Source organism: Dermacentor albipictus, chromosome 8 (genome assembly GCF_038994185.2).
Source record: "Dermacentor albipictus isolate Rhodes 1998 colony chromosome 8, USDA_Dalb.pri_finalv2, whole genome shotgun sequence".
NCBI classification, from domain to species: Eukaryota; Metazoa; Arthropoda; class Arachnida; order Ixodida; family Ixodidae; genus Dermacentor; species Dermacentor albipictus.
Genome location: NC_091828.1, coordinates 52,241,252 through 52,267,921, shown reverse-complemented (window position 1 = coordinate 52,267,921; position 26,670 = coordinate 52,241,252). Strand labels below are relative to the sequence as shown.

General features: G+C 46.2%; 1 protein-coding gene across 2 annotated transcripts; it reads left to right on the top strand.

The window, feature by feature from the left end:
• Window positions 1-3,548: 3,548 nt before the first annotated feature.
• LOC135896029 (zinc finger protein 84-like) lies at window positions 3,549-24,857 on the top strand. 2 transcript variants are annotated; one of them, XM_065424340.2, is made up of 3 exons: window positions 3,549-3,852; window positions 12,522-12,728; window positions 23,110-24,856. In XM_065424340.2, the coding sequence occupies exons 1-3, from the start codon at window positions 3,828-3,830 to the stop codon at window positions 24,600-24,602; spliced, it is 1,725 nt and encodes a 574-aa protein (XP_065280412.1). In that variant the 5' UTR covers window positions 3,549-3,827; the 3' UTR covers window positions 24,603-24,856. The 2 variants fall into 2 exon arrangements, with proteins under 2 accessions (XP_065280412.1, XP_065280413.1); XM_065424341.2 differs by lacking the exon at window positions 3,549-3,852 and adding an exon at window positions 19,567-19,635 and having other exon boundaries at window positions 12,589-12,728; window positions 23,110-24,857.
• Window positions 24,858-26,670: the final 1,813 nt, after the last annotated feature.

Below are 26,670 nucleotides of genomic sequence, written 5' to 3'. Positions count from 1 at the left end.
TATGATTGAAAAAGTGAAAAAGAACTCAGCAGTAATGAAACACAAGGCACTATGTAACTATAATAGGTACGAGCTGGTTAGAGGGGTATGGAAAGGGGTTATGGTACCTGCAGCCTCACATTCGGAAATTCAGTACTGTGCATGAAATTGGAAGTTCAGGCATGCATGGAAACAAGACAGAGAAGTGTAGGCAGGTTGGCCTTAGGAGCGCACGGGAACACCCCTAATGAGGGAGTGCAGGGGGACATGGGATGGACGTCATTCGAAGGTAGAGAGGCAATAAGTAAACTAAAATTTGAACAGAGACTCCCAGCACTGGAGGAAAAAAGGTGGGGAAGCGAGGAAAAAAAACGAGGAAGCTGAGGAATAGATACCTACAGCCGAGGGAGGGGGTCCAACGTGGTTTTAGTGTGGGAAAGGAGGTGAAGGAGACGGAAAGAAAAATGTGGGAAGAAAGAATGCTCGGAAAGCCAGCGCTGTCAATGTATAGGTCACAAAAACAGGAGATTAAGAGAGAGCTCTTATTTGATAACTAGCGGGGCAGCTCACTATTATTCGAAGCTAGGACGGGGGTTTTGAGAACGAAAACATACAGGGCTAAATTTGAAGACGTGGACCTTCGGTGCACAGCTTGCGGAGCCGAAATGGAGACCACTGAGCATGTAGTGCTGAGATGCACAGACCTTCGCCCGACCCTGGCAGAGGGAACAGTGGCAGATATGGGGCTCTTGCATTGCCCAGGGGGCGCTGCGAAAAAGGTGCTAAAAAGCGCCCTCTGCGCTAAAATGGGTCGTACCAAGCTCGGTCGTCTGCTTCGGAAAGCACGTTTACACTATGGACCCGCCACTTTCGGTTGTGTTGTTTCACAGCCTGCAGCGAATATCGGGCGCCGAAGATTTTTTCAGGGGTGGCACGCTGTGTAAAGGCAAGAAATTATGCAGTGCCGAATACGTGTACGCCGTTCAAGAATTGGGCGGCGAAGTTTTAGCACCGTGTCAAACGCGAGTCGCGTACGAAGTGGAACTTCAGGTAAGGTTTGCACGCTAGTTGCTAGATTCAGGCGCACAAACGCGAGGAAATGCTTGCTATAAATAAATCCACAGCGGCGATAAGCAGACATCATGTGTACGGAACTGCTCGAGCGCACGACGGTACGCGCCGCGATGTACGAACTGCTCGAGCGCACGATCGTACGCGCCGCGACGGCAGCGGTCTTTGGACATGCCGCGAAACGGCGGGCCTCCTGCAATCTTTGTTGACTGCATGCCGCTAAACAAGTAGTTATGCCTGCGTTTTAGTAGCGGCCATCTGTCCTCTTTAGTAACTGGTAATAACTGATGCAATGCATAAGAGCTCGCACGTACGTGCGAATCGCGGCGCGAGCTCGTACGCCGCTCGCTTGATGTAGGTTTTAATGACAGCGCTCGAACATCGATGTGCTGCAATCAATACTGCCTTGCTGCGCTGCCTCAACGTGCTGGCTTGAGATCAAGGATGAGTGCATTTAACTCTCTTAACCTGTGCTGCTCGTAGTGAAGTAGTGAATTGTCATCGAATGAGCCCGACCATTTGTGCTCATTTGCACACACCTGGTCGCTTCACCACTTCGCATCGATCGAATTGTTAATTGTCGCTGTGGCCGGGTCTCGAATCGTGAATTACCAGCCATGCCTGCTGCTATGTCGGTCTGCTGACGGGACTGTAGGTGCAAAAGACCGAACATTAGAATGCAGATAATCAAGCAAGCTTCAAGACAGGCGAAGCAGTCAGCATGGCGCGAAGATTCGCTTACTCAGCGCGACGAACTGCAGCTATGCAGCGCGCCCGACGCTCCACTTCGTGAGGCCTTGAAGGAAAACGGCAGAATATGATGTTGGGATTCAGGCCTTCTTGTTCATGACAGCCCACGACGCAGAAGTAATGACGGTGACGCCTTCTCGAGGCTGGGCTAGGTCTCTCCGGATCGGCGCCACCGATTCCGTCTGCTCCCAGCATTGCGTCCCACGGCACACGGAGAGCCCGTTTTCGTTAAACTATAGGCTGCGGCGAGCTCGCAGCGTGGTCGGCATGGTCTGCGAGAAGTGACGAGCCTTTTCGCACTCGCAACAGGGCAGAAAAAAGTGCGAATCGACGCAAAACTCGGCCTAGAAACGTGCTTCGCCACAGCCAGGGCTCAATACGACACAAGCTGGTACGACCCAGATGTCGTTTCCCGCGCCGCCACCAGGCGCCGCTACTATACCTCAAACTCCAGCGCAAGACGCCCATGGAAGGGGCATTAGGTTTTCCCGAGGAACAAGGGCAAATAGACGAGAAAAGATTGGCAGTAACGAAGGGGAGGCTAGAGGATTGGTGGAGGAAGTCAAGGGACAGATAATACCATAAATCGGGGAGATAATGTTTCCTCTACTGTTTTAGTTAGTTATTTTGGGGGGAGGAGGAGTGAAAACTAGGCAATGCCTCCTTTACTAGATGCCAGCCGCGTTGTCCGTAAACTCGGTTCCCGGCCCTCTCCCTTTTCTCTCCTCCGCGAAAAGGCAACGAGCGCCGCTTGTGGCGAATGTCTGCAACCTACATCACGTGTTGCGGCCTCTGAGATTACCATGGCGTCTGTTGCCATCTCGGAGGCCCGGGATAACGCTAGTTGGCGGAGCATCCAGCCATAGAGTTTCTCACTATAACACCTAGAGGGTAATCTGGCGCCACCGTCTAAGAGAGTTTCTTAAGGGGGCACCGTGCCGTCATGGGAATGACGGGATATGTGTCTGCGAGGCTCGTGTTGGCTGGTGTTGTAAAAGGCTTCGTCTAAAACGTGGATAAGGCTACGCAAATAACACGTTCTCAAAGTAAAATCTTCATAAAATGTTTACATTCACGCATATTACATCTTTACTCACCCACGATGCATGACCAAGCGAAGAAAAGCAAGAACAGACGACCAACTGTTTCAAAGCGAGCACGAACCTTGTCGTCTGTCCTCCAACTTTAGCGGCCCACTGATAATTTTTACGTAACATGTAGTCGTACACAATAACAAGTTCTCATAGTTAAACAAAACATGTTTTCACGTAATAATAAAGCTAAAACAGCTTTTCACGTGCTGTTCTAGTAGAAAATGAATCATTGTGACAGACGGAACGGTGCTTGCCAAGCGCGTCTTCAAGGTGTCCTGTCTCTACGAGAACGATGCCAATCCGCATCCACAATATACCGGCATTCCCATGCATACCACAGCGCAGCAGCGCCAGATTTCCCTCTAGGTAATGTAGTGAGAAACTCTATGCATTCAGCCGCCGCTGCCACATCCGCCAGAAGTTGAAAAGGCAACGAGCGCCGCCTCACGGAATTTATGCTGAACTAACTTCAACTAAGGGAACCACCGCCGCAATGAGAAAGCGAGCAACGCGGCTGGCATCTAGTAAAAGAGGCATTGAACTAGGTTAAGGAAAATAGGATATAAAGAAAGAAAAAAAAGAATAATGGTAAAATAGGAGGGGGAGCAAAAGGCTAGGTGGCGCCAGCCACGGCCCGGTACAAATGGTATAGCCGCCATCCAACCATCCATCCATCCAAGAAAGTAAACATGGCGCGATGCCTTCCCAAGAGAGGCGGCAATACGGTCACACGGAGTCAAAGCAGACGAACTCGAAGCCGTCTTTCACTTCTGCCGCCCCGCTTGTAAGCGCGGGCGTTAACGGTCCAGCGTCAGGCGCAGTTTACGTTTATCGAGATCGTCCGTAATTGTAAAAGCTTTGCTACAATATTCTGTGGCATTACACGCTCAAACAACGGCTCAAGAGTTCACACAAACTACGAGACGGAGCAGAATGTCTTCTGGTACCACTGCGAAAGGTACAGTTCGCCTCCTCTAATGATGGTTCTTTATTCTATGCCGTCGTTGGGGTCTTTTCGATTATACCTTGCACAAAGGTCAGAGTACTTCTCGTAGTTTAGCACGGTTACTTGCTCTTTGTAGGCGCAACCGCGTTTGCGAATTCGTGCGGTATAACGCGGTCCCGAAATTTCAGCTAGCGCGCAGCGGTTGCTGCACTCGCAGAGATCACAAGGTGCCTTGTATGAGCACTTCAGCAGTTTCTATGCGCTGCCCCTAGTTGAAACAGTAGAGTGCCACTGTTGGCAACGCGCAACCAGCGTGGGTTTAGTCGCGATGTGAAAAAAGTGCCATACGCGCCAACACATGCATATGCACTGAACTGTCAGTGCTGCGAATGCTGTCGCATGGGTCTTTTATGCTGTCGAATCGGTCCACCTTTATCAGATGACTATGGGCACGTTGCAAGTGCTAGGCGGCGCCCTGTCTTTCCGACCCCTAGCGCCATCTGACGAATAGTTGTGCGAATGTGGTAGGATTGCTCACGGCGTCAGCAGCCCGCGCTGCGTGGTTGGCGTCCTGTCGAACGGTAGCGATGGCGCGAAACAGCGTGCCGATAATTATTTTAACCGGGTTTCGGGAATTACAAGATCTTCATCGCTTTTTTCGTGCAAAGAATTTAGAGAAAGGAAGTCGTCTATTTGAAGTGGGGCACGCCTACGACGTAAGGGAAGTGTTGAACTCGCACTGATCGGAAGTGACTGCTAGGTTTATTCCGCAAACGAAAAATAATGCACCAGCGACATGCGTGAAGCTCAGCGTAAGTTACTTCGTTATCTACGGTGTGAACACATGAAATTATAGGTGACATTGATTCTTGAAGATCGGCGACAGCAGACAAATCCTAGCGGGGAGCTGCGATTGCCGTGCTGGCTTCGCAGGGAAGTACAAGGACGCCGCGGTAGTTTCCCTGTACATACAGGACGGCAAATGCGAATCCAAAACATATCTTCCAGGAGCGTGGCGCGTACGAACGACTCGTAAGACCTACCCAAGGTATTCTAACGTTGCTCTCCCCAAACACAAATAAAGGTGAGGAACTTACCAGTTGTGTTAGACTACGCTGGGAAAATATTTTTGCCCAAGTTACTGAAAGTGTGATGCTCTTATGTTGCGATTTTTCAGTGCGTGCAAAGGAGGTTTCATTAAACCACGTCTTCAAAAATGTTGGTGATCTCAACTGCTCCTTAGTTGATATGCTGGGTGCAGAAGGGTGTACGCCAGCTTAGCCAGCTGCAACCCCTCCTCAAATCTCTCAGCAAGCCCTAGCGCTGTTTGAATGGGAGAGGAATGGGAAAGAGTTCCACAGCTTTACTGCGGTACAGTGGGCAAACAAACTACTTTGTTGCTGCATATCCTGGTACGCACTGCAGGTGTCCCGTTGCTGCCATAATTGCTGTAAAAGCAAAGAATTCAGCGTTAACGCACTTGGCATAACGCCGGGACATAAAACAGCTTATGCCGTCGGACGAGCGCTATCCAGTGTTGACGCCATTCTGCTTCATACGGTCGGCTTGAAAACCTGTAAAACTTTGTTCCTCGTGAGTTGGTGTACGTGCTGTTGCAGCCCACTACGCAACAGCTCGGGTTGCACTTCGGCATTGCTCAGAAAAGGCAACAGCTACGCGCGAAACAGTGCACAGACAGGCTTTCCGAACGTAAGCGGGCCAGTCGTATCCTGCCGGTTCCGCACTCGCCGCCGCGAGGGGCGCCCTAGTAGGTGCGGGAACTACGTTCGCAACCTGCCTATAGGCTATGCGTCTCTCACGTGGGTGTCACGGGATGACTGTGCTATTGTGCTCATCAGTGGTCATGCACGACATGCCTGCATTTCTTTCCCTTCTTCACTGCTTGTGCTGACCACTCCGGCTGAAGCGGCAGCACTTTCCGTATGCTGCTCTCAGATAGTGACAGTGCATTTTCTGCACTTTAAAGTTTGTTAGCAGCTCTTACGTGTGAGTTGTGGAGTTGCGTCATGCTATATGCACGTAGTGAGCGAGCAGGTAAACAAACTCGCTTCCTTGCTGCGGCCGCTTACGAGCACCTTCAAAGGTAAACACGGATGAGCTCACGAATCAGCTCATTATACCCACGTTCGTTGCTTTCCTTGTTCATGTTGTAACGGCACGTTTGTACACACGAAGAAGAACAGGAGAGGGGGAAGAGGAGGACTTTGCTTTTGGTTTGGCGGCCTCGCCCCATCCAGTGCTTTAGCCATGCTTTAGCGCCGAGGCATAGCCTCCTCTATACTTTCAGTGCCTGCTCGATTATGCGGCGCGCCATTATTTAGCGACGTCGAGGCTAGTTCAAGGATCTGCCAATGGGTGGCGCCAGCAGCCCTGGAAGAGCTTGGTGGCGTAACCCACCACCCCGTTCCTAAGGGGATGCCCATAACATCCATCCGGAGCAGACGACAAAGTCGCTGTGCATAGCACCGTATTCCGCTGAGGCACTAGCTGCAATGCACTTAATAAAGCAAAAGAAAATATATATATATTGTTCTGTTGTGAGGTACAAGTGCATTACATTTGTAAGGTTTTCTTGTGCCTGGTTCTTTGATTGATTGTTCATGATATTCATTAGTTTAAACTTTCTTTCAAATCTTTTCATGCAGCAGCAGTACGTCGTTGCACTTAACAAGTATCTAATGTCACGGCAACTTTTGTGTAAATACAGGCACCTTTTCTCATTGCAAAATTGTCACTAATTGCCCAACTTACTGACCACGATTCATGCTAATTGCATTGCTTCTGGCTCACTTCATTTTTTTAGAAGTGGAAGCCGCAAAAACAACTGAACTGCGCATCGTCCCTCTATTTCGAGGTTTCTCTGCAATTCTTTCTGAGCCTCTCTTTAATTGTTGATACAGGTCTGTCATTTTATATGCGCTCAACATGCAATCATTTTCCAGCTCAGTTACTGCCTACGAGCACAGCACAGCGTTAATGTGCCAAAAGAAAGAAGTGCAAACATGCTGATGCACATCAAACTTTATTACCATGTCGGGCTTCACTTAAAGCTTTAGTTGTTTCCGGTAGAGTGGCTTCACGAAGAATGTCTCCACCATATCATTCTTGTCTGTTACAGACAATGCATAATTGGTGAATATCAGCCTGAAATATTTCGTGCAGACAATCTTCAAGAGCTGCAGGTGGTGCTCAGGGCAAGTACACGTCAAAACTCCACTGTCTGCCAGTATGGATACAGCATTCTCGACGGCTTCTTGCAGTGGCTTTGCAAGGTTTCTTCTCTTGCTCAGGATCACCTCAACATACATTTTCAAGGCATGCAGCACGTGTACAAGTTAATGTGAAGGGTTCAGGAGCCCTCCTTTGTCCTGATGTCAGATCAGACTGTCGCTTGGTGAAGCAGAAGATGGCTTTGACACAAGCGAAATACAGCTGCTGCAGTCAATCTGTTCTTGAACGGCACAAGCCAGGTAGCCTCCTACCATCGAGATGGCTGCCATATCTACCGTTGGAAGAAGGCTGGCTGGTTTTTTCAGCCGATCTTCAAGCAGCCTTATTGCTTCTGCTGGAAAGTGGCCTGAGTGTTCGTGTCTTGATTTACCAGCGTTATGCAGTGCCCCTGATGCATGACTTCTGATGTCAACTACATAACTGCGTTTAGAAACTGAAATATTACCAGTCTTCAGCACCTTTGAATCCCAGAAAGAACAGCTTGGGCATTTGTCTGGTCATTGCTGCCAGCAGATCTTTGTAGCCATCCAAGAAAGGACATTGGGTCTGATGAAAGCTTGCGTGTCAGAGCGAACTTGAATTTGGAAGTTTACAGCAGGTACTTCACACATTCCACATTCGACTTGGTGGTCATTACCAGTGCATGGTGTGTTTCCTTGCTCAGGAACTGCTTTTCTGTGCACTTGTTCTTCATCTCTTCAAGATATTCAAGAAAAGATGTCAAGAGCCAGGTCAGGCGGATGTCGTCAGCGGTCTCGTACTGTTTGCTGTCTGGCAACTTTTGGTGAATGTGCTGGACACAGTTACTGATGTCCATCAACAGGAACCAGCCGTGCACAGTTTCCATGAACTGAACTGTGGGACCCACACCTGCAAAACGTATGTCAGCTGTATGGCCTGCTTGCTCCTTCAGCACCTTAAGTGCTGCTGTGACCGGTGGCGAGAAGACTTGAACTGCCCTAGACGCGTTCATTTTTCTCAATATTTGATGGATATACGTGCTTTTTCGTGAGAAATCTTACAGGCTTCACTATGTTTCCTTCCTGCATGCGGTATAGTTGTTTCAGATGAGTGGACGAAACCTCACCCCTCTCTCCAAGGTCGCCGGCTAGAAATCTGACCTAATGTTTTTGATCCAGTGACAATGGTCAAATGCAAGAAACAGCTTCCATGCCGGATTCTCAGGGTGCTGAATGCATTGCGTCAGGTTTCCATTGCACAGGAGTTCCGTGGCAAGAAAGTTGATCTTGTGATTGTCAGTTACTATGAGCACCACGACAAAGCCTGCTGCTTCGACCTGCATACCTAATTGCATACTGCATTAGCACAAACAGCTGGCGTCCAGTGCAGTTCTTGGTTAAGAAATACCCTACAGGTATTCGAATGTGCACTGAAAGTTCAGAAAGTACAAAACAGGGAATTGGCCAGCAGTGGTTTGGCAGTGCTTGTCGTTGGCAGACGCTTTCCACTGTCCACCTCTCCAACAAATGCGTATTGCTGTTTGTTGTATTAGAGTCGCTGTTTGATCCTCATTTCATCAACTACCAAAGAGCAAGTTTTGGCCTGTATGCTTGTAAGGTTTGCCACCTCTGTTTGAAGCTGCTGCTGGACTAACAATGTAAATCCCACTTCATCTGATGTTACTCCAAGAAATCTCTGCAAAGTAGCTCGGCTTGGAAGCTTCAGGATTCCCTCTTTTTGGATGTGTTTGTAGGCTTGCATTGAAAGGTTCCTTAGCACTATGGAATGACGCACTGTTATCTCCGACCACGTTGGCCAAATTGAGAAGTTCATTACTTGGTCCAAGTGCACTAGCACCCAAGTGCTTTTCGTTTACTGCTTCCACGACACTGGAAAAAGCAGTCAAGTAGCTGTCTTATTTTGACTGTAGCAATGCCTGTTTATAACAGTCTGCTTTATTCGCTCAGTCTTGGCCTTTAGGTCATGCTCTCTTCATTACCACCTCTGACGTTCTACTACCGAAATAGCACTATGCACATCAACCTGGATACTTTGGTGCCTTTGTGTCATGAGCGTGGCAGGCGCATCCAGCTCAATTTCGTGCTGAGAGTCAACACAGACAACTTCGGTGTACGCATCTAGAGAAGAAATACCTGCTGCTGGAGTGGTGAATTCGTCCATTTTACCACTCTGGGCAAGGCTGTCTGTGGTCAATTGATTGGCAGCAGACACGGCAGGGGTGGCAGATGCACTGCGACATACTGCAGCTTCCCGTTTCCGCACAGCAGAGTTGCTCCGCGGTTTCTTTGCAGCCGGCTGCATGTACTCCGGATGTTCGTCGAAGACAGTGGGATTAGCACCCCTTTTCAGCTTGCAAGTCTTGCATCCTTCTTTGTAGTCTGTAGCGATGAAGTGCTGGCTACAAACTACCGAATAATGTGACGTTGTATTCAAGCACCAGTCCTTCCTTGCGGTTACCCTTAACTAACTTTCTTGTAGCTTTTCATCAGAAGGGATTTCATGAAAAGAAATGCCCGGAACTTTTTGTTTCAAGTCCGATTTACACTTCGGCACAAAACAGTAGGCCATGATGGGGCAAAACACATGCGAGCTTGAAGCGCAGAACCGGGAGCATAGCTAGTGTCGATCAAACAAGGGTTGAACTGGCTGGCCAGCCTAGCCGCCTGGCTACTGTTGCCCAGGGCTGGTGGCAATACCGCGCGGAAAAAGCCGGCAGAGCAACGTTGCCAACCTACGGCGCTTCCCCTACCTTTGAGCAGGCACTCCCAAGTATAGAGTAGGCTATGGCCAAGGCTTCTAAGTCAACGGTATCTGATGTGAACGAAGGTTGTGGGATCGTTGCCCACTTCCTGCAAGTTCTTTTTTATCCACTTTAATTTCCATTAATTTATCGTTTCTTTATTTCATTTATTAAGCACAAGTAATTTTCCCTATGTTGACCTTGGTGTCAGTGTGTTGGCTTCTCATGATATGACAAATAGAAATCGGGCCCCTCGGTTAATCCCCATCTTCTTGTTTGTTTCAAAAAAGGTGAGTTTTCTTCACCGTAGCAAAACCCCTATGGTAGTGATACCAACATGGTGGAAGCCACTGACACAACTGAGCTCTGGAAGTGCGTCGCTGTTTCTAGCCTCTATATTGCTACTGATGGTGAAACAGGTGATGCTTCAATGGAGGAGCTTCTGAGCGCAGATAGAGCTGCCTCGTCTGGCAAAGAGATCTACTACAAGGCGATCATTGTCGCTACGAACGGCGACGTTGTGTGACGACAGCAGCCGCAGTGGCAACGAGGTTGATGATGGCCTAACTTTGGTGTCGACCTTGATCACGCAAAATGCACTGTCATCAATGAAGTCCCTCATTGATTTTGCACACTCTTAAAGATTGTCACCAGTGTATGCACAGCTGCTGGATTTCATACTGACTGCAGTGGTAAACATGAAACTAGTGCAGAAGCAGGTGGATTTCTGACTATTTCTGACATGCTATAAACAAACATTATATTATTCAAAGCCTACTTTCTACAATGTCTATATTTAGCACAACTGGCACATTTGTGTTCTGAGCTACAAAGGTATGTTTGGCAGGTCTTTTTCTTTGTACAGCAGTCCAGATATAGCAATGATTGGTTGTAAGATTGACCTTTTTGATACTGTCATAACTTCACTGCACTGTAACCCCTATGGCTGAAACAAACCCTCAAATCTTCCTTCATACCTCTGAGGGGCGCTGGCAAGCGCTCCTAGGTCAAGGATCAGTACACATACTAGTGTCGGGTAAATATCTGAATTTCCGAATAATGATTTTGAATATTGTGCCATTTGATGTTTTCCCTTCAATATATCTAGTGGCCAGCAAGCATTGGGGTTTCTTGTGTGCGCTCATATGCAGGGTTTGATTACGATATTGGTGCATGCACTGGTTGCCCTGCTGCAAGCGAGTCGAGTGGTGATTCCTTCGATGCCGACTACTCCCCAAGTGCTGAATTGGAACATATATGTTTTGGTGTATCTACTTTTTAATTATAAGTATATATGCAAGCCCGTCTCTATTCCTGAATAAATAATGCATTTTTACCTACGGAAAATTTTTTTTGTCACTTTATTGTCACTCTAAGAAAGCTGCGGTAAGTTTTCGCAAAATAGGATACTCTAAAAATTTTAAATCTACAATAAAATAAACTCGACCCCGAGGGGTCGCATTTGGAGAAAAAGACTGAAGGGTTTAAGATGAAGCAAATTGGTGGTGCATCCGTTCTTTAGAGATGATTGGCTACTTTAATGTCATTCGCAGTCTTATGATTGGTGCACAATTGTTGCTTATGTGTTTTATATGATGAATAATATGAAACGGACCCAGTGGCACATACCATGTGACCCAAGTTGGTGTCAAAGAGTTTCTTTCGATGCGGAACATGCACAGTAACCCAAGTTGGCATGAAAGTCTTCAAGTAGCCCACTGCGGCTGCGGAGCACCTGACCAAAGCAGCGGTCACACCAGTAAAGTGGAACTGGGTGCTCAGAATCTCTGGATCTATACAGGCCGCCACTGGAAATTTAACCTGGCAACGTTTAACACGTGAGCCCTCTCAAGTGAGGCTAGCTCTTTGAGGTATTATGAGGCATTGCCCAAGATATCATTGGCTGTAGTGAGGTTTCAAAAACAGGAAGCTTATACAGAGCTGAGTAATGGCCACGTCCTCTGCTTCAGAGGTTTTCAAGATAAGTGGGAATATAGGATAGGGCTTCTGATTCATAAGGACATAGTGGGCAACATTCATGAATTTGACAGTATTGACATGCATGTAAATAGTTTGTTTTTGACGAAAATTTTTTACGGGCCAATCTCTGTTACAGTGTTGTCACTCAGATTAAGACACACCTTTCTGTATCAGATATCTAGTGTTATCGCTGATTCTATCCGTTGTCTCTTGTCACTGAACCTGGTATAAGCAGATAGTATGTGTGACATGAATTGTGTAGTACTTTCTGGAAGCCATGAAAGCGCCAGTGATTACAGTGGAACCTTCAACGAGTCATGTATGAAAGCTGATTTTCTTGATCCAGAGATTATCTTTCGACAGTCGGTGAGTCTGCTTGCTGCTATCATTGTATTGAGTGTTACTTGTCTTGCTGGGTACAGGTTTGTCCAATGCGTTGTGCCACTTCAGTTGTTCACCGTCACTACAACGTCATTAGTTGGACTACACCAATAGCTTTAAAATGTATCAGATGGAAAAGTGTCTGAGATACGTTCTGCCATCATAAGCCTTCCACAAAAATGAGGTTGCCCTGCTTTCAAGTATTCATAATAACTGAACCGAACGGCTTATTTTATGTTCCAGGGCTATGCATTTTAAAGTGCCCCTGTTCTTATTATATTGTTGTATTTACCTCTTGTTCTTAGTGCTGTCACAGAACTGCAATCATCCCAATTATTTTTTGCAGGCCTCACAAATGCAATGAGCCTAGCTGAAGGTATCGCTGCCGAAACGGAATGCCTCGTCCCTTCCAAGGTCGTTGGGCAGGTCGAGGTTGGCATGCAGTTCAGCTTGCCTCTGGCTGACAAGTCTGTTGGGTGCTCCTTCAAAGCATGGAGCGTGTCGAGCAGCATGCAGACTATGGAGACTATGGATCATTTAAGCTCCACCTCAGGTAGGCAGTGACCGGCACCTCTGTTACTTTTGCTTGATTGTGCGAGTGCGTTCAATGGCCAAGTCTGCTTAGCTTGGTACGACTTGCTCAAGTGTGTGACATTCTGCTGCCGAGGACAAATTACCTAGTTTGTGATCCTTGTCTGAATACTGATTGGAGCAAAATGCAAAAATACTGCTCTACTGAACACTTTCAAGCACCTCAGATGGTATATTTAATCCAGAGCACACTTGCCCTGATGCCTGTAGTAGTAGCCCTTACATTGTTTTACGATAACGTTAACCCCAGTGACCCTCTTAGTGAGGCCTAAATCTAGGTGTAAGAATGTGAGTCGACCCTTATGTTTGAGGTGAATAATATTGAAACAACAAATTTTAAATGCTCTAACTACAACTATACTTCATTTTGGTATAGCAATATAATTGACTGAGAGGGACAAAAACCGCATTGAACTGTCAGAACTGTCATTCAGAACACTGTCATCAGGCATTGAGCAGCATGTACTGGGCACCTGTTGTGTATGCCAGGAATTACTTCAGTCGACTTGTAGGCATCTTTAGGTGACTGCTGGCCATACACTTGTTTTGATGCTCTCCCATCGATAGCAGCTTCAGGTATTTTGTCCAGTGTTTGCAGACTGCAGTGGCTGACGGGACATATTCCATATCACTAGTTTGTCCCAGCGGATAGTTATTCTTCCCCAGCACTCTTGTTACAATGTTCATCCATTTTCTGATGCAAAATGTCAAGCCTTTTTCCTTTGCTAAACGAGACACTAGTGAGTAATTCAATTGCCTTTGCAATGAATTGAACCTCCGCATGGCACTCACAAAACAAATTCCATCACAAGGTCTTCAAGTTCACCATCAACAGGGTAGCCATTGCATAAGAAAACTTACAGGAAAAATTGACGGTTGCACTGTTTTACTTTCTATTCACAGAATGCACGGCTACAATCCTGCTGTACAATACCACCTATTTTATCACATTATTTTCAAATGCTGTTTTAAAGTCAAGCCCTGACATGTTGGCATGTTTGCCATAATAACGACAAAAACGATGATGCTGTCTCAATTTTTTTACAACTACAAACAAGAAAACTTTATTTTGTTTTACAGTATAATACATGGCAAACAGGAAGATTGTGCCAAAGGTGTCTTGCAACACATGCCCAACACCCAACCTCTCCTTGGCAACACTGTGAAACGCCGTCTACTTGTAGAACGCTGAGCTGCTGCATTGTTGTATCGGTGCGTTCCTCTTCCTGGGCAATTTCCATTGCTTTCTTGATGGTAACAAACGCTCCAAGTTCAATGAAGCGGCGGCGATACTGATGCGACTGCAAGCCGCAAAGGACTTGGTCTTGAACCATGAGGACGGTAGCGGCGCCAAACTTACCCGATTTGGCGAGCCGTTGAACATCTTGAAAGGAATCTGTAGTTGGCTCCGCAGGACTCTGTACTTTGCGTTTGAAATAGATGCGACTGCAAAATTCGTTCTCTTCTTAACGAAAGTGCTTGTTGAGCACTTGAAGCGCCGCTTCATATACGTCAATTGCCTTGGAGTCCCCTATCCCTTCGTTGGCTCCGGCCTGCATCTCAGCCTCGATGAGGTTGTAGTGAATACTGACGCCATCCACCCCCATGTGATGAGGAGGGCCTGCGGGCTGGGCGTCGTCGTCGACGTATGCCTGCAAAACATGTTGCCATTTGAGCCAAGGAATAGCTGGTACCCCGGGACATGACAAGAAGGGGGGGGGGGGGAATTGCTGCAATCAAGCTGAAGTAGTAGGAGGCAGGTTTGAGGCATGTAGACTGCTGCAGACGCTGCAGTAGTGTCGAAGGTCAAGCAAATGACGTCACAGTCGCATCAAAAATCAGAAAGTGCAGAACTACTGCTTGCAAGGTGGGCAGCGGAAGTAGAAGATGCGGTGAAGAAGCATGTTGGGAGGCGTTACTCACATGTAGGCGCAATGTATGTGGATTATCCTCGACGCCAATGTTATGTCACGAATGACAACAGAACGTGTGCGCTGGTGCAGCGCTAGTAGCGTTGGCTCCGGCATCCGCGGCAGCAGAATTGCAGAATCGTCAATACTTGTGGGCATTGTGGAAGCAGTTGACAATGTGCAGCCCGCACAGAAAGTTGATTCTCGTCGCCAATGTTACATCGGTGTAGCCGCCATGATCGCCATGCATTGGGCACGCTGGGACGGCGGCCTGAAGAGAGACACGGACGCAGCCGGAGACTGAGGCTGAGAGCCAGTTTATTGAAAGTGCAGCACCTTAAATAGGCTCAGCGTCGCTATCACAGCGGCCCCTGAGGGCGAGTAAGTTTCGGTCTTGAAACTGAAACCCCAATGTAACAGGTACCTGCTTTGGCAGCTGGTACACCAGTATTATGTCTGGTCAGATCTTAATAAAACAAGGAAAGGTTGTGTTGTCTGTTGTTTCTTCACCACATGGTTTCAGTGATAAACCTTGTGGGATAGGAAAAGGCAGGTACATTTGCGACATTATGACATATGGCAGATTCAGTTTCTTTTTTCATGCATGTTACAATGGAATGGCGACAATAGTTGTTAGATAAAATAAAGCCAACACTAGATTTTCACTCGCTTAAGCGCCAGTTTGAGTGATGTTCAATTTTTATCGCAAATGGTAGATGTGTACATATTCCAGATTTGAGCAAACTAGGGGTTCGTAGAGTGTCAGTTTTTGCAGAAGAGGCGGAAAAACTACAACCTAGATATTTTATTGTGCGATTAGCATTTGTAGTGAAACAGTTATGATGCATATTCCCAGGCAGATCATTAGTTACGCGAAGGTCAAGATATTTTTGGGTGTTAACTGATGATAGCAAAATCTTATTCAGTCTGTATCTATACTGATTCCCATTTTTCACAGTAGGTGATAAGCACATTGTTTTACACTTCTCATTGTAACATTTTATTATCCATTTGGTACACCAGTGACACATGTGGAGATTCCTTTGCCCTTTATATATGAATCACTAGGGCTAGCAGGGTGTTTACCAACCGGGAAAACCGGGAATTCTCAGGGAATTGGAAGTCTGGAAAAACTCATGGAAAACTCGGGGAATTAGTGCTTCTATCAGGGAAAATTTGCTGTAACTTTATTGAAAGGGAACTAAAGTCGTGTTAATGCTGGCTACAGTAAAAGAGGAATCGCAACGAATCGTCATTGGCGCCATGTCATCGGCACGATGTATTGCCAGAGTAGTTAACGACCGATTTTCTAGACGTTTTGACGGACATGCCCGATAATTTGCACGGCTTTGCGGCACCACCACGTACTCCATATAGTCAATGTATATTGCCCTGACTGCAGGTCTGAAATGGCAATAATCAAAGCCGCCACCGCTGCCATTTTGATTATCTCGCCGCCTCGAACTGGCACTTTCGCACGCAGATCCGCCGACAGCCGTAGCCACCACCCCGGCAACGCTAGGCCTAGCTGCTTCTACGTTTGCTGTTAAGCTTCTTGCCGCGCGGTGCCGTGTTTTTTATTGAAAGAATTCGCCGCTGTCAGCAATGGCACCAACACCACGTTTGTAATCTTCGCCATTGGCTTAGAAGCTCGCAGCGGTCAGCACGTCGCGTAATGCCAGTCTCCGAAAGTTAGCTTCACCTCAGTACAGCAGTGTTAGGCGGCGAAGCTTAAAGGGACCCTGAAACGATTCTGCGATTTTCTACAAACGTACGGAGTCGTTAGAGTAGGTTCTTCTGATCATTAATTGATGCATCTAAGTGCTCTGCGTAAAGCGTGTAATTTATTATAAGGTTTTAAAAATACACATCGCTGCTGATCGCCGCGCACTGCTCGGCGGAATTTTAAGCCGCCCCTACCCATATGATGCAAATAACCCATATTACGTCACATGGGCAAGCTATCTGATTGGCTGACCAGGGCGCGTGGTCGATAATTTTTCCAACTTTATGGTGAACAAATGATGCTCGTAATAGTTGGAATGTTAGTTACTTTGTTTTTGTAAAAAGAAAATAACTTAAAAAGAATACACAAGAATAGTTTTTTTAGTACACTTCAGCACTTCCGGCACACAGCAAGTGTCGTCTGCTTGTGTTACAACGTACTCCATTTTGACGAGAGCTCCGCGGTCAGAGTCGGTCTCAGCCTTTTCGCGAGCACTATGATTCGACTTTGTTGCCTTGTGGACTGCAAACCTAGCGACCTGAAAACCGCGAGTCCAGTATTAGCGCAAGCGCAAGGGGACAGGGTTTGGCCGCTTGACTGTGCTGGGATGAGCCATGAGATGAGCAGAAGGGCAAATGTGAACCGTCTGCACGGTGCAGCCACCTGGTGGCACAGAGCTCAACCATACACAGTAGCAGCAACGAAGTGTATTCTTTGCTGGTGGTGTGTATTTTTCACAGGAGTGTAATCATCAACACGTTGATTTATAAATGTTTAAAATGCTTTACACTTGGTTAGAGCAATATTAGCGCTTTGTTTGACTGGTTAAGCGCTGCGCCAGCAAGTGTCTGGACCGTGCAGACAGATCAGGCTGCTTACGTACGTCTACGCTAAAGTTCCTTCATCAGCTTGAGTTTATGCCTCCAGGCATTTGCCGAAATGACCAGCTTGCCTGTTTTTAGCGGAGTACCGGACACGTTCGGCGCTACGACAGAATGCTGGCAACGCACGCTGCTTCGATAGCTCTCGGTCGACGGCCAAGCGGCTAGCGGAGAGGTCTCGCGCGGGAGGGGGCGTGCTCCTAAACAACCGGTAGTGAGCGATGTGACGTCGCATCGTGACGCTAAACCAGTGAAGGCGGAGCTTAGCGCCGCTTGCTCGGTGACCGAGTTGAGGAGGAAAAGCATAGCTAGGGAGGAGGGTAACTTCTAATCGCTTGCAGCTCCATTAATACGTAACGCTTCACTTAAATTGTGGTGCGAATGTTCTACTTAAGCTGTACCCTACGCGCCTACAAAATTTGTCCGAACCGTTTCAGGGGCCCTTTAACAAACGTGGGAAGGGGCAATTGTCCGGGACACAGTATGTATTCCTTAATTATACACGCGTGCTCCCCCATCTCCAGTCACAGTACGAGCACTGATATGCCTAATAAGTGTACTGGAAGGCCTTATAAGCTTTTTAGGATGTGCCTGTGACAATTTTAGCCCTTAAGAGCAGTTAAAGTCATGCATTCATTGTTTTCGGACTGCCCGATTTTTCTGATGTTTTTGCAGCCTCTAGGGAGCACAAAAATTGGACGTTGACTGTACAACTGACCAAGAGGATGCTTCAAATTATCCATTTGATGAAAGCGTGGCAGAAGGAGGATGAGAACAGAAAGGACCGACGCAATGAGGAATTTACAGGAAAGGAAGCATGCCGCCGCTTTTTTGAGGGAGCTTGAGCTCAAAAACGAAGTATTGGCTGACGCCGAGATACAGGTGGCTCTCATCCAAACCAAAATGAACTCTTTAAAGCAGTGAAAACTAACACTGAGATGTCGTGTACGGGCTGAGAGTATGTCAGGATAGTTGAGGTTGACTTGCCGGCTGCTGAGAGAGAATCTTAGTTGTGACAAAGTTCAAGCCTCATACTGATGAGCTTGCTATCAGTTGATAGAAATAGCTCATATTGAAAAATATTTACTTACGTATGCATCTCCTTTTCATTCGTATTTGAAAATGTTCGACTCAATTTGGAATAGGTTTTACCATTTCTTTCGCTGCGCATTTTACGTTTTCTTTTTAAATAAAATAGATATTACTCCTTACTATTCAAACTGGATTAAGTCATTTTTTTGTTTCAACATGCTTACTAGAGAGTGACAGCATCGGGCAACATGGTGTCAGCCTGTCTTAACATAAAACAAAGTTCTGGCTCATTCAGGGAATTTAGCAAAAGTGCTCAGGGAAAACCTGGAAAACTCGGGGAGTTTGGAAATGTCAGCTTGGTAGACGCCCTGGCTAGTAATCTTGTGGTATATTACACAGTCGTCTGCTTGCACAGTTAGGAAGATCATTTATGTAAATTCAGTATAGCAAGAGCCTCAAGACGGATCCTTATGGCACTTCAGATGGAACTAATGAATAAGTAGATGAACAGTTATTGGGTGCAATATACTGCGTTTGATTGTAAATAAACTCCTTTACCAAGACGACATATTTGGTTGAATACTAGATTACGTTTATGGACACGTAGAACATGACTACAGGACAAAAAGAAAACAACCATATACAGGGTGTCCCAGCTAAGTTTAGCCAGAGTTTAAAAATATGCAGATGCCATGCAGGTGGACAGAACAAAGGTAATGTTGTTTGCCGTCGCTTGGAGATACTCAAATTATGCTTTTCATTCTGCCTGATTAGATAATTAGTCTTGATTAGTTAAAGAAATTCTCCAATATTATGATTAAATGAAAAGTGTCAATCAGGAAATTGTAGGTTTGCTGATGCCAAAACAAATGGTTTCCAAAAAAAGAAGCTTCAAAGCTACTGAGCTTGGCTATACACGCAGTGATGCTACCGTTCCACCGATTGCGCTGAACCCTGCTACATCTTGTTACATTTCAGCAAAGTACGAGAAATCTGCGTCTACCACTCACCGAACGTGTTCGTTGTGTTTTTCAAAGCAGAACTTGGTCCCCAAGCATCGTTTATCCACACCATTGAAAGCAGCGTGGCGAACACCAGCAGCTGCATTTACTTCGCCATGGATCGAGTCAGGCCTCCCCTATTGAGCCTGGATCATGCCACTGTTTCATCCTTGGACTGTTGTCTATTTTGAATGCCTTCCACCCCACCAAGTGCAGGGTGCTTAAGCAATAGGACAGCATTGCTTTTCAGGCAGCAACGAGTGATCATGCTGGCGCGGAGCAAGGCCACGCGCTCCTCTCGTATGACCAGTGTAAAAGGGTAATAACAGTTTTGAACACTGTGTAGTGCCTTCTTCAATATTTGCAACAATGCGCACAATGTCGCAGGCTTGGTGATCATGAATAATTTTAGAGCGCAGCTCTTATTGGCCCGTTCTTGCAGCCAGTGGCGGTTGCAGCGTAACCAAGCAAATGAGCACAAGAGCGAAGGAAGAAAGAGAAAGGTGTTCCACCTGGTGCTGTGCACCGTGATAGCGTGTGTGACGTGTTCTGTGACGATCGCTACGAGATGGCACAGAACACTTCTTTATATTACGGTCACTGCTTTTCATCCGCAAGAAATGTTAAATGTTAGCTGTTTATGCACGATGCGCCTGCATGTATTGGAAGTTTGTCGAATGTTATCGATAATTCTATGCATAAGCTATTGTCACCAAAACTTTTTGTAATCTGATCTTATGCATGACGCGAATTGTGTAGTACTTTCTGGAAGCTGCACAGGCAGTAGCAATTATTCTTGAACCATCAATGAGCCATGTATATAAGAGCTGATGCACTTCACCTGCGGATCAGATTTTTGATGAGCGCTGGCTCTGCTCGTCGCTATCGTTGTGCTTGAGTGTTACTTGTTTTGCGGCGGTTCACTCTGTTCTCAAAGCGCCGCACGAGACAGATTGTCCGTGCCAGCCAATAAATCACGATATGAAAACACCTGTAGAGCTGCACTCAAATTTCGCATTACGTGGTATCGTAATCGTCTGAATTTTTTACACTATTTAATTTGTCCCCTATCCCTCTTTTATGTTGGCGAGGCAATTGCACCGCTTTAAAAATGACGTAAGGCGGGTACTAAGATATTGGTCGACTCTGCACCAAACAGCAACTTTTGCCGTGGTATTGATACTAACAAAGCGCTGCTGATAAGCCTAAGTTTAAGCTCCTTGTATTGCATGGCCATAAGAAGAAAATTCTCCGACGATTGCGATACTCCCTGGTGCCGGATTCGAGTACAGCTGTGCACGTGTTCTCATTTCACCGTGTATTGGCAATATGTTAGTGTGGAACATTGCAAATGGAGCTGGGTGTGGTGCGACTGCCTCGCTAACCGAGTGACCACAAGAGGAAGCGCATGTACGATGCTTGGGCATGACTGATAGCAGCTATCGCAGAAAATCTCTGCTCATGCAGTGCTTTGTTTCTATACGGGCGACGCATACTAATTTGGTGCTCTCTCTTGGCCATTGTCGCTGCAAAGCCCGTCATGCACGGCACTGCGCTTTTCTTCTCACGATTTTGCCATACCCTCCTCCTCTGCTTTCCTCCTCGTGCTCTCTTTGCTCTCGCTGCTTTTTTCATCTCCTGCGCTCTGCATTCGCTCTCATCTTTCACTGTGCTCGTTCGCTCAGTTACGAGGTAGGACGCTGACGCCGACACTTGCCGCAGGAGCAGGCGCCTCAGAGCTGGGCTCTAAAATTCACTGTCAGCCAAGGTGGTGGTGGCTGGGCAGAAGGTTGTGACAGATAGGTGGCCTCTAGTTTGTTCAAACCAGTAAAGCACCTCGATGATTGGTTTTGAGATTACGCAGTAGTCTTTTGGCCAGAGGCTGAGATGGGTCCGTGGACGACATGTTGGCAACTACTGTGAATGATTTCACGAAGCTGAACTCGGGCATCAAAGCCTAATCGGACAGCATTGCAGAGTCCACGCTTGGGAACATATACCTACATTTTAAGATGGTATGCAATGGTGCGCGACGAGCTACAATAAAATCAAAAGTGAAGTGCCTCCTTGGTGTCCACCATTGCAGAATTTCAGTCGTGCAGCATATGAGTTGAGCACAGCACAGGGCAAAATTAAATTTTTCATACTGCTGGTGCTGTTAAAGCAGTTAAATTATTTTCCCCACTAATGTTGTTGTTTTCAAAATGCCCACGCATTCGGATGTTCTTGCAAGAAATTCAAAATTCTGGTCGATTACTTGGTACGCTAATTTAACATTCAACGGTGAAAGTGCCGACACTTACACACTCTCCATGTGACATGGGTGATTATGTAGCACGCCAGCCTAGAACTCTGGCATAGCTTGTGGTAGTTGCACTACTGCCCTCCATCAGACGCCCTATCCCCTTAATAAGCGATGCCAATTGTGGGGATCTTTGTGTGGATCGTTGTGCCTTTTTTGGTAGGCTCCAGCCTATGAATCCAGAATTATCCTAATGAGTGTCAAATTTGATAATTATCTTGGAATGGAACTGTTCTTGAAGAATCAAACAAAATGTCGTTTTTTTCAACATGATTACTCAAATATTTAATGTTAATATACATATGCCATAAATCGTAAAATAAACAAGAAAACATTTTTGTTTGCCAGCTCTGTTTGTCTGAAAAGTTGTCTGCCAGAGCAGATAAACTACCTATGCAAGCAATTATTTGCATTGGACAGCATTTGTTTTAACAAAATTACCCATACTTGAACTATTAAAAACTTGTATAGAGTGGAAATAATGGCCTTGTGGGAGCACAAAAAAAAGAAAGAAAGAAAGATTAGCCAATTCCATGTAGAGAGGTAAAGAAGGAGGGTGTGCCTATATTTTGAGTGTGCTGTATTATTAGTATGGTTGAGTTTCACAAATATCTCCATATTAAAGAATACATGTATAGCAGCAAGGTCATGGTGAATGTTCTGAAAACTTCTCTGAAGTCTGCTGGTGGCATGTCTAAGTGCTCCCATGCTTTTCTAAGCCACTGAAGTGGTTTTCAAGCACATCTTAGGCAACACCTCTTTGTCGGTCTACAGTGAGCACTGCAATGAAGGGGGTGGGTTGTTTTTAGTGTTTGGATTGCGTAGTGACCACTTACTGCTTTCACATTGTAAAAACTGTGTTTAGTATAGTTTGAAATTGCTTTGAAAACCTGCTCCAAATGTCTGTTTTACGGCTTCAAAATGCATTTCTAGCTGCAAATACTTCTCAGGCATACACACTCTGGACTCCGGGGCACGAGCCCCTGGCGGGAAACGCGGTGGCATACGTCAGAGCCAAAGAACACACTCTCCTAATTGACCACATGGAGGAGAAGCCACTTGATTGGCACTTATGCTATCAGAGCTTTTCGCACAAGCACAGCTTTGAAGGGCCCCTCTCAGGCCTGGCTATTATGTAAGTGCTTATTAAGGATCGGAGAGCAAGCTGGGTCAAAGTACTTTTAAACTGTTCCCTAAGGTACAACAAATTTGTAAACGTCTTCAAGCATTCCACATTCTCTCACTTTGGAGTCTTTTGCCTTTCTGAAACATAATTTTAATAGGTGGACGTCACAAAGGGGGTCATGAGGCATTCAAATGCAGAAATATTTTGTAAATTAAAAAGGACCATTAGCAGTTCCTTGTTTCATTGTACATAAAATCGCCCTCAAGATTCCCCAAATTAATAAAAAAAGCTTGTCATTAAACTTAGCGTTTGTGTTTCTTTTTGGCATTTCATAACTTTTATTTATTTTTGTTTTACTTGTGCAGCATCGAGGCCTTCAATTTCTCCATCAACTGCCGAATGTGACAACTTAAAGCAAGGATGCTTCCACCGATGTCAGCTATGTGACTATGTGGCTGATAAACTATTTCTTATGGAAGCACATGCCAGCATCCATACTGGCGAGAAGCCATTTGACTGCCCTTTATGCTCTCAGAGCTTCTCACAAAGAGGCAGCCTGAAAGCCCACCTACGCACCCACACAGGCGAGAAGCCATTTGACTGCCCTTCATGCTCTCGGAGCTTCTCACAAAGGGGCAGCCTGAAAGCCCACCTGCGCACCCACACAGGCGAGAAGCCATTTGACTGCCCTTCATGCACTCAGAGCTTCTCACGGAAGAGCGGCCTGAAAGCCCACCTGCGCACCCACACAGGCGAGAAGCCATATCAGTGCCCTTCATGCTCTCAGAGTTTCTCACAGAGGAGCGGCCTGAAAGCCCACCTGCGCATCCACACAGGTGAGAAGCCATTTGACTGCCCTTTATGCACTCGGAGCTTCTCACAGAAGAGCGACCTGAAAGGCCACCTGCGAACCCACACAGGCGAGAAGCCATTTGACTGCCCTTCATGCTCTCGGAGCTTCTCACAAAGGGGCAGCCTGAATGCCCACCTGCGCACCCACACAGGCGAGAAGCCATTTGACTGCCCTTCATGCACTCGGAGCTTCTCACAAAAGGCCCACCTGAAAGCCCACCTGCGCACCCACACAGGCGAGAAGCCATTTGAGTGCCCTTCATGCACTCGGAGCTTCTCAGAGAAGAGCGGTCTGAAAGTCCACCTGCACACCCACACAGGCGAGAAGCCATATCAGTGCCCTTCATGCTCTCGGGGCTTCTCACGAAAAAAAGACGTGAAAATCCACCTGCGCACCCACACAGACGAGAAGCCATTTGACTGCCCTTCATGCTCTCAGAGCTTCTCACTAAAGGCCTACCTGAAAGCCCACCTGCGCACCCACACAAGCGAGAAGCCATTTCACTGCCCTTCATGCACTCGAAGCTTCTCACAGAAGAGCGACCTGAAATGCCACCTGCGCACCCACACAGGCGAGAAGCCATATCAGTGCCCTTCATGCTCTCGGGGCTTCTCACGAAAAAATGACATGAAAATCCACCTGCGGACTCATACAGGTGAGAAGCCATTTGACTGCCCTTCATGCTCTTGGAGCTTCTCACAAAAGGCCCACCTGAAAGTCCACCTGCGCACCCACACAGGCGAGAAGCCATTTCACTGCCCTTCATGCACTCGGAGCTTCTCACAGAAGAGCGGCCTCAAAGCCCACCTGTGCAGCCACACAGGCGAGAAGCCATATCAGTGCCCATCATGCTCTCGGGGCTTCTCACGAAAAGATGACGTGAAAATCCACCTGCGGACTCACACAGGCGAGAAGCCATTTGACTGCCCTTCGTGCTCTCGGAGCTTCTCACAAAAGGCCCACCTGGGAGCCCACCTGCGCACCCACAGGCAAGAAGCCATTTAACTGCCCTTCATGCACTCGGAGCTTCTCACAGAAGAGCGGCCTCAAAGCCCGCCTGTGCAGCCACACAGGCGAGAAGCCATATCAGTGCCCTTCATGCTCTCGGGGCTTCTCACGAAAAGAAGACGTGAAAATCCACCTGCGGACTCACACAGGCGAGAAGCCATTTGACTGCCCTTCATGCTCTCAGAGCTTCTCACAAAAGGCCCACCTGGAAGCCCACAGGCAAGAAGCCATTTAACTGCCCTTCATGCACTCGGAGCTTCTCACAGAAGAGCGGCCTGAAAGCCCACCTGCACACCCACATAACCAAGAAGCCATTTCATTGCCCTTCGTGCCCTCGGAGGTTTTCATTGAAGAATGCCCTGAATGTACACCAGCGTGTTCATACAGGTGACCGGCCATACAGTTGCCCCGTCTGCTCCAGGTCCTTTATGCGGTCTCATCACTTGAGCACACATAAGAGAGCACATCACCACACTAGTGTAGGGTAGGTCAAGAACCACATTGAACTAGAGTGACTATTAAAAATTACGGATGTGTTGCATGTTGCATAATGTTTTGCTGCATCAGTTAGCAAAAGTGTTTCCATGTGCTCTTAAATGGTCCCTGAAAGAAACACTTTTTCGGGGTCACAATCTTTTCTCTAAATCTTTTTTGAGTATGTCATAGAACATGGAGCAAAAGAAATGAAAACTGACCAACACAAAGCTGTTACAACTGAGAAAATATTTAAGATACAATTAAAACTCGATATTATGAAGACAGTAAAATTAGCAATTTGCTTTGCTATGTTGTGACTTTTCATTATTTGAAAAGTATTTAATATTTGTTTCGATCCCAAAAATTGCTGTTTGCATGCCCCTACAAAATATGCATGTTCATTGTAATGCTTATTACATTACAGATGTCTGAATAATCTACTTCCTAAGTTCTGTATTTTTTTTCACCATTGTTTTTTTGTACATATGAACTTGTTTTGTTAGACCTATTCATGTATTTATTGCCTCTAGGTTCTTGTATACATGGTTCATCCTGAAGAGTCTTTTCTGATTCTACTCGCACCACATTTGATAGATTGGCACATTTTAAGAGCAATTGAATGATTCATATTTTTTTCCATGATAAAAACAGTGCAGCCAGCACTTTCCATTGTCTGTTTCATCAAAGCACCAAATAAATGCATGTGTTGAGTATTGAGTGTCTGTTCTCGGTATTTCAGTATCGTTATGTAATATAGTTATGCTATCATTTTATTGTATTGAACGACGTGAGAGAAGTTCAGTGACGATATTTGGAAGTTCATTATTAGCACAGAAGGCACTTGTAATTAATATACATGAGTAATTTTTCTTGAGTTTCCCATGCCTAATTAATTCCTACATTTTATTTCAACTAATGTATTAGCATTCCTATAAACACTAATGCGACATATATCTGCAGGAATATTTGTATAAAATTTACACTGAATCGAGCGTACAATAATACCTTCACTGTAAAGTACATTTGTGCACAGAATGTGAGGAATTTGGTCAATCCTGTTTTTCAACATTTGGAAACCTTTTTAATTGCAGCTGTGCCAGTCTCTCATAAGGGATTTCCTCACCAAGAAAATTGTGCACAGGACATGTTTTTAAGATAATATATCCAAGAATTAACTGTTTTGATTAAGGGTGTGTGAATATTTGATGCTTTTGAATAGGCGCTTAGTAAGTAAAAATATACTTCGAATAGCCTTTGAACACTTAAAACAGTACCTGCGCACAAATAAACCTCAAACAGAAGCAAAAGTATGATAAATGTCTACCTTTGGGCATAGTATAGACATGAAATGTGAGGACTTGCGTTGTAGAGGCTGTATACGTTGCTCAGGGAGCTAGACCGTCCTGTCTCTACAGGGATCATTTGCACTTTCCAAAGAGCCTTTGTGTGCGAGCAAATTGCCCATTTGTTCCCAAACTGTTTATTGTGGTCTATTATGCTGGAAATATTATTGGGAGTTTATGATGCACGATTTGTGCCATGTGCGCTTATATTGAGCAGTGATCCACCGAATGAAGCCTGCAGTGAG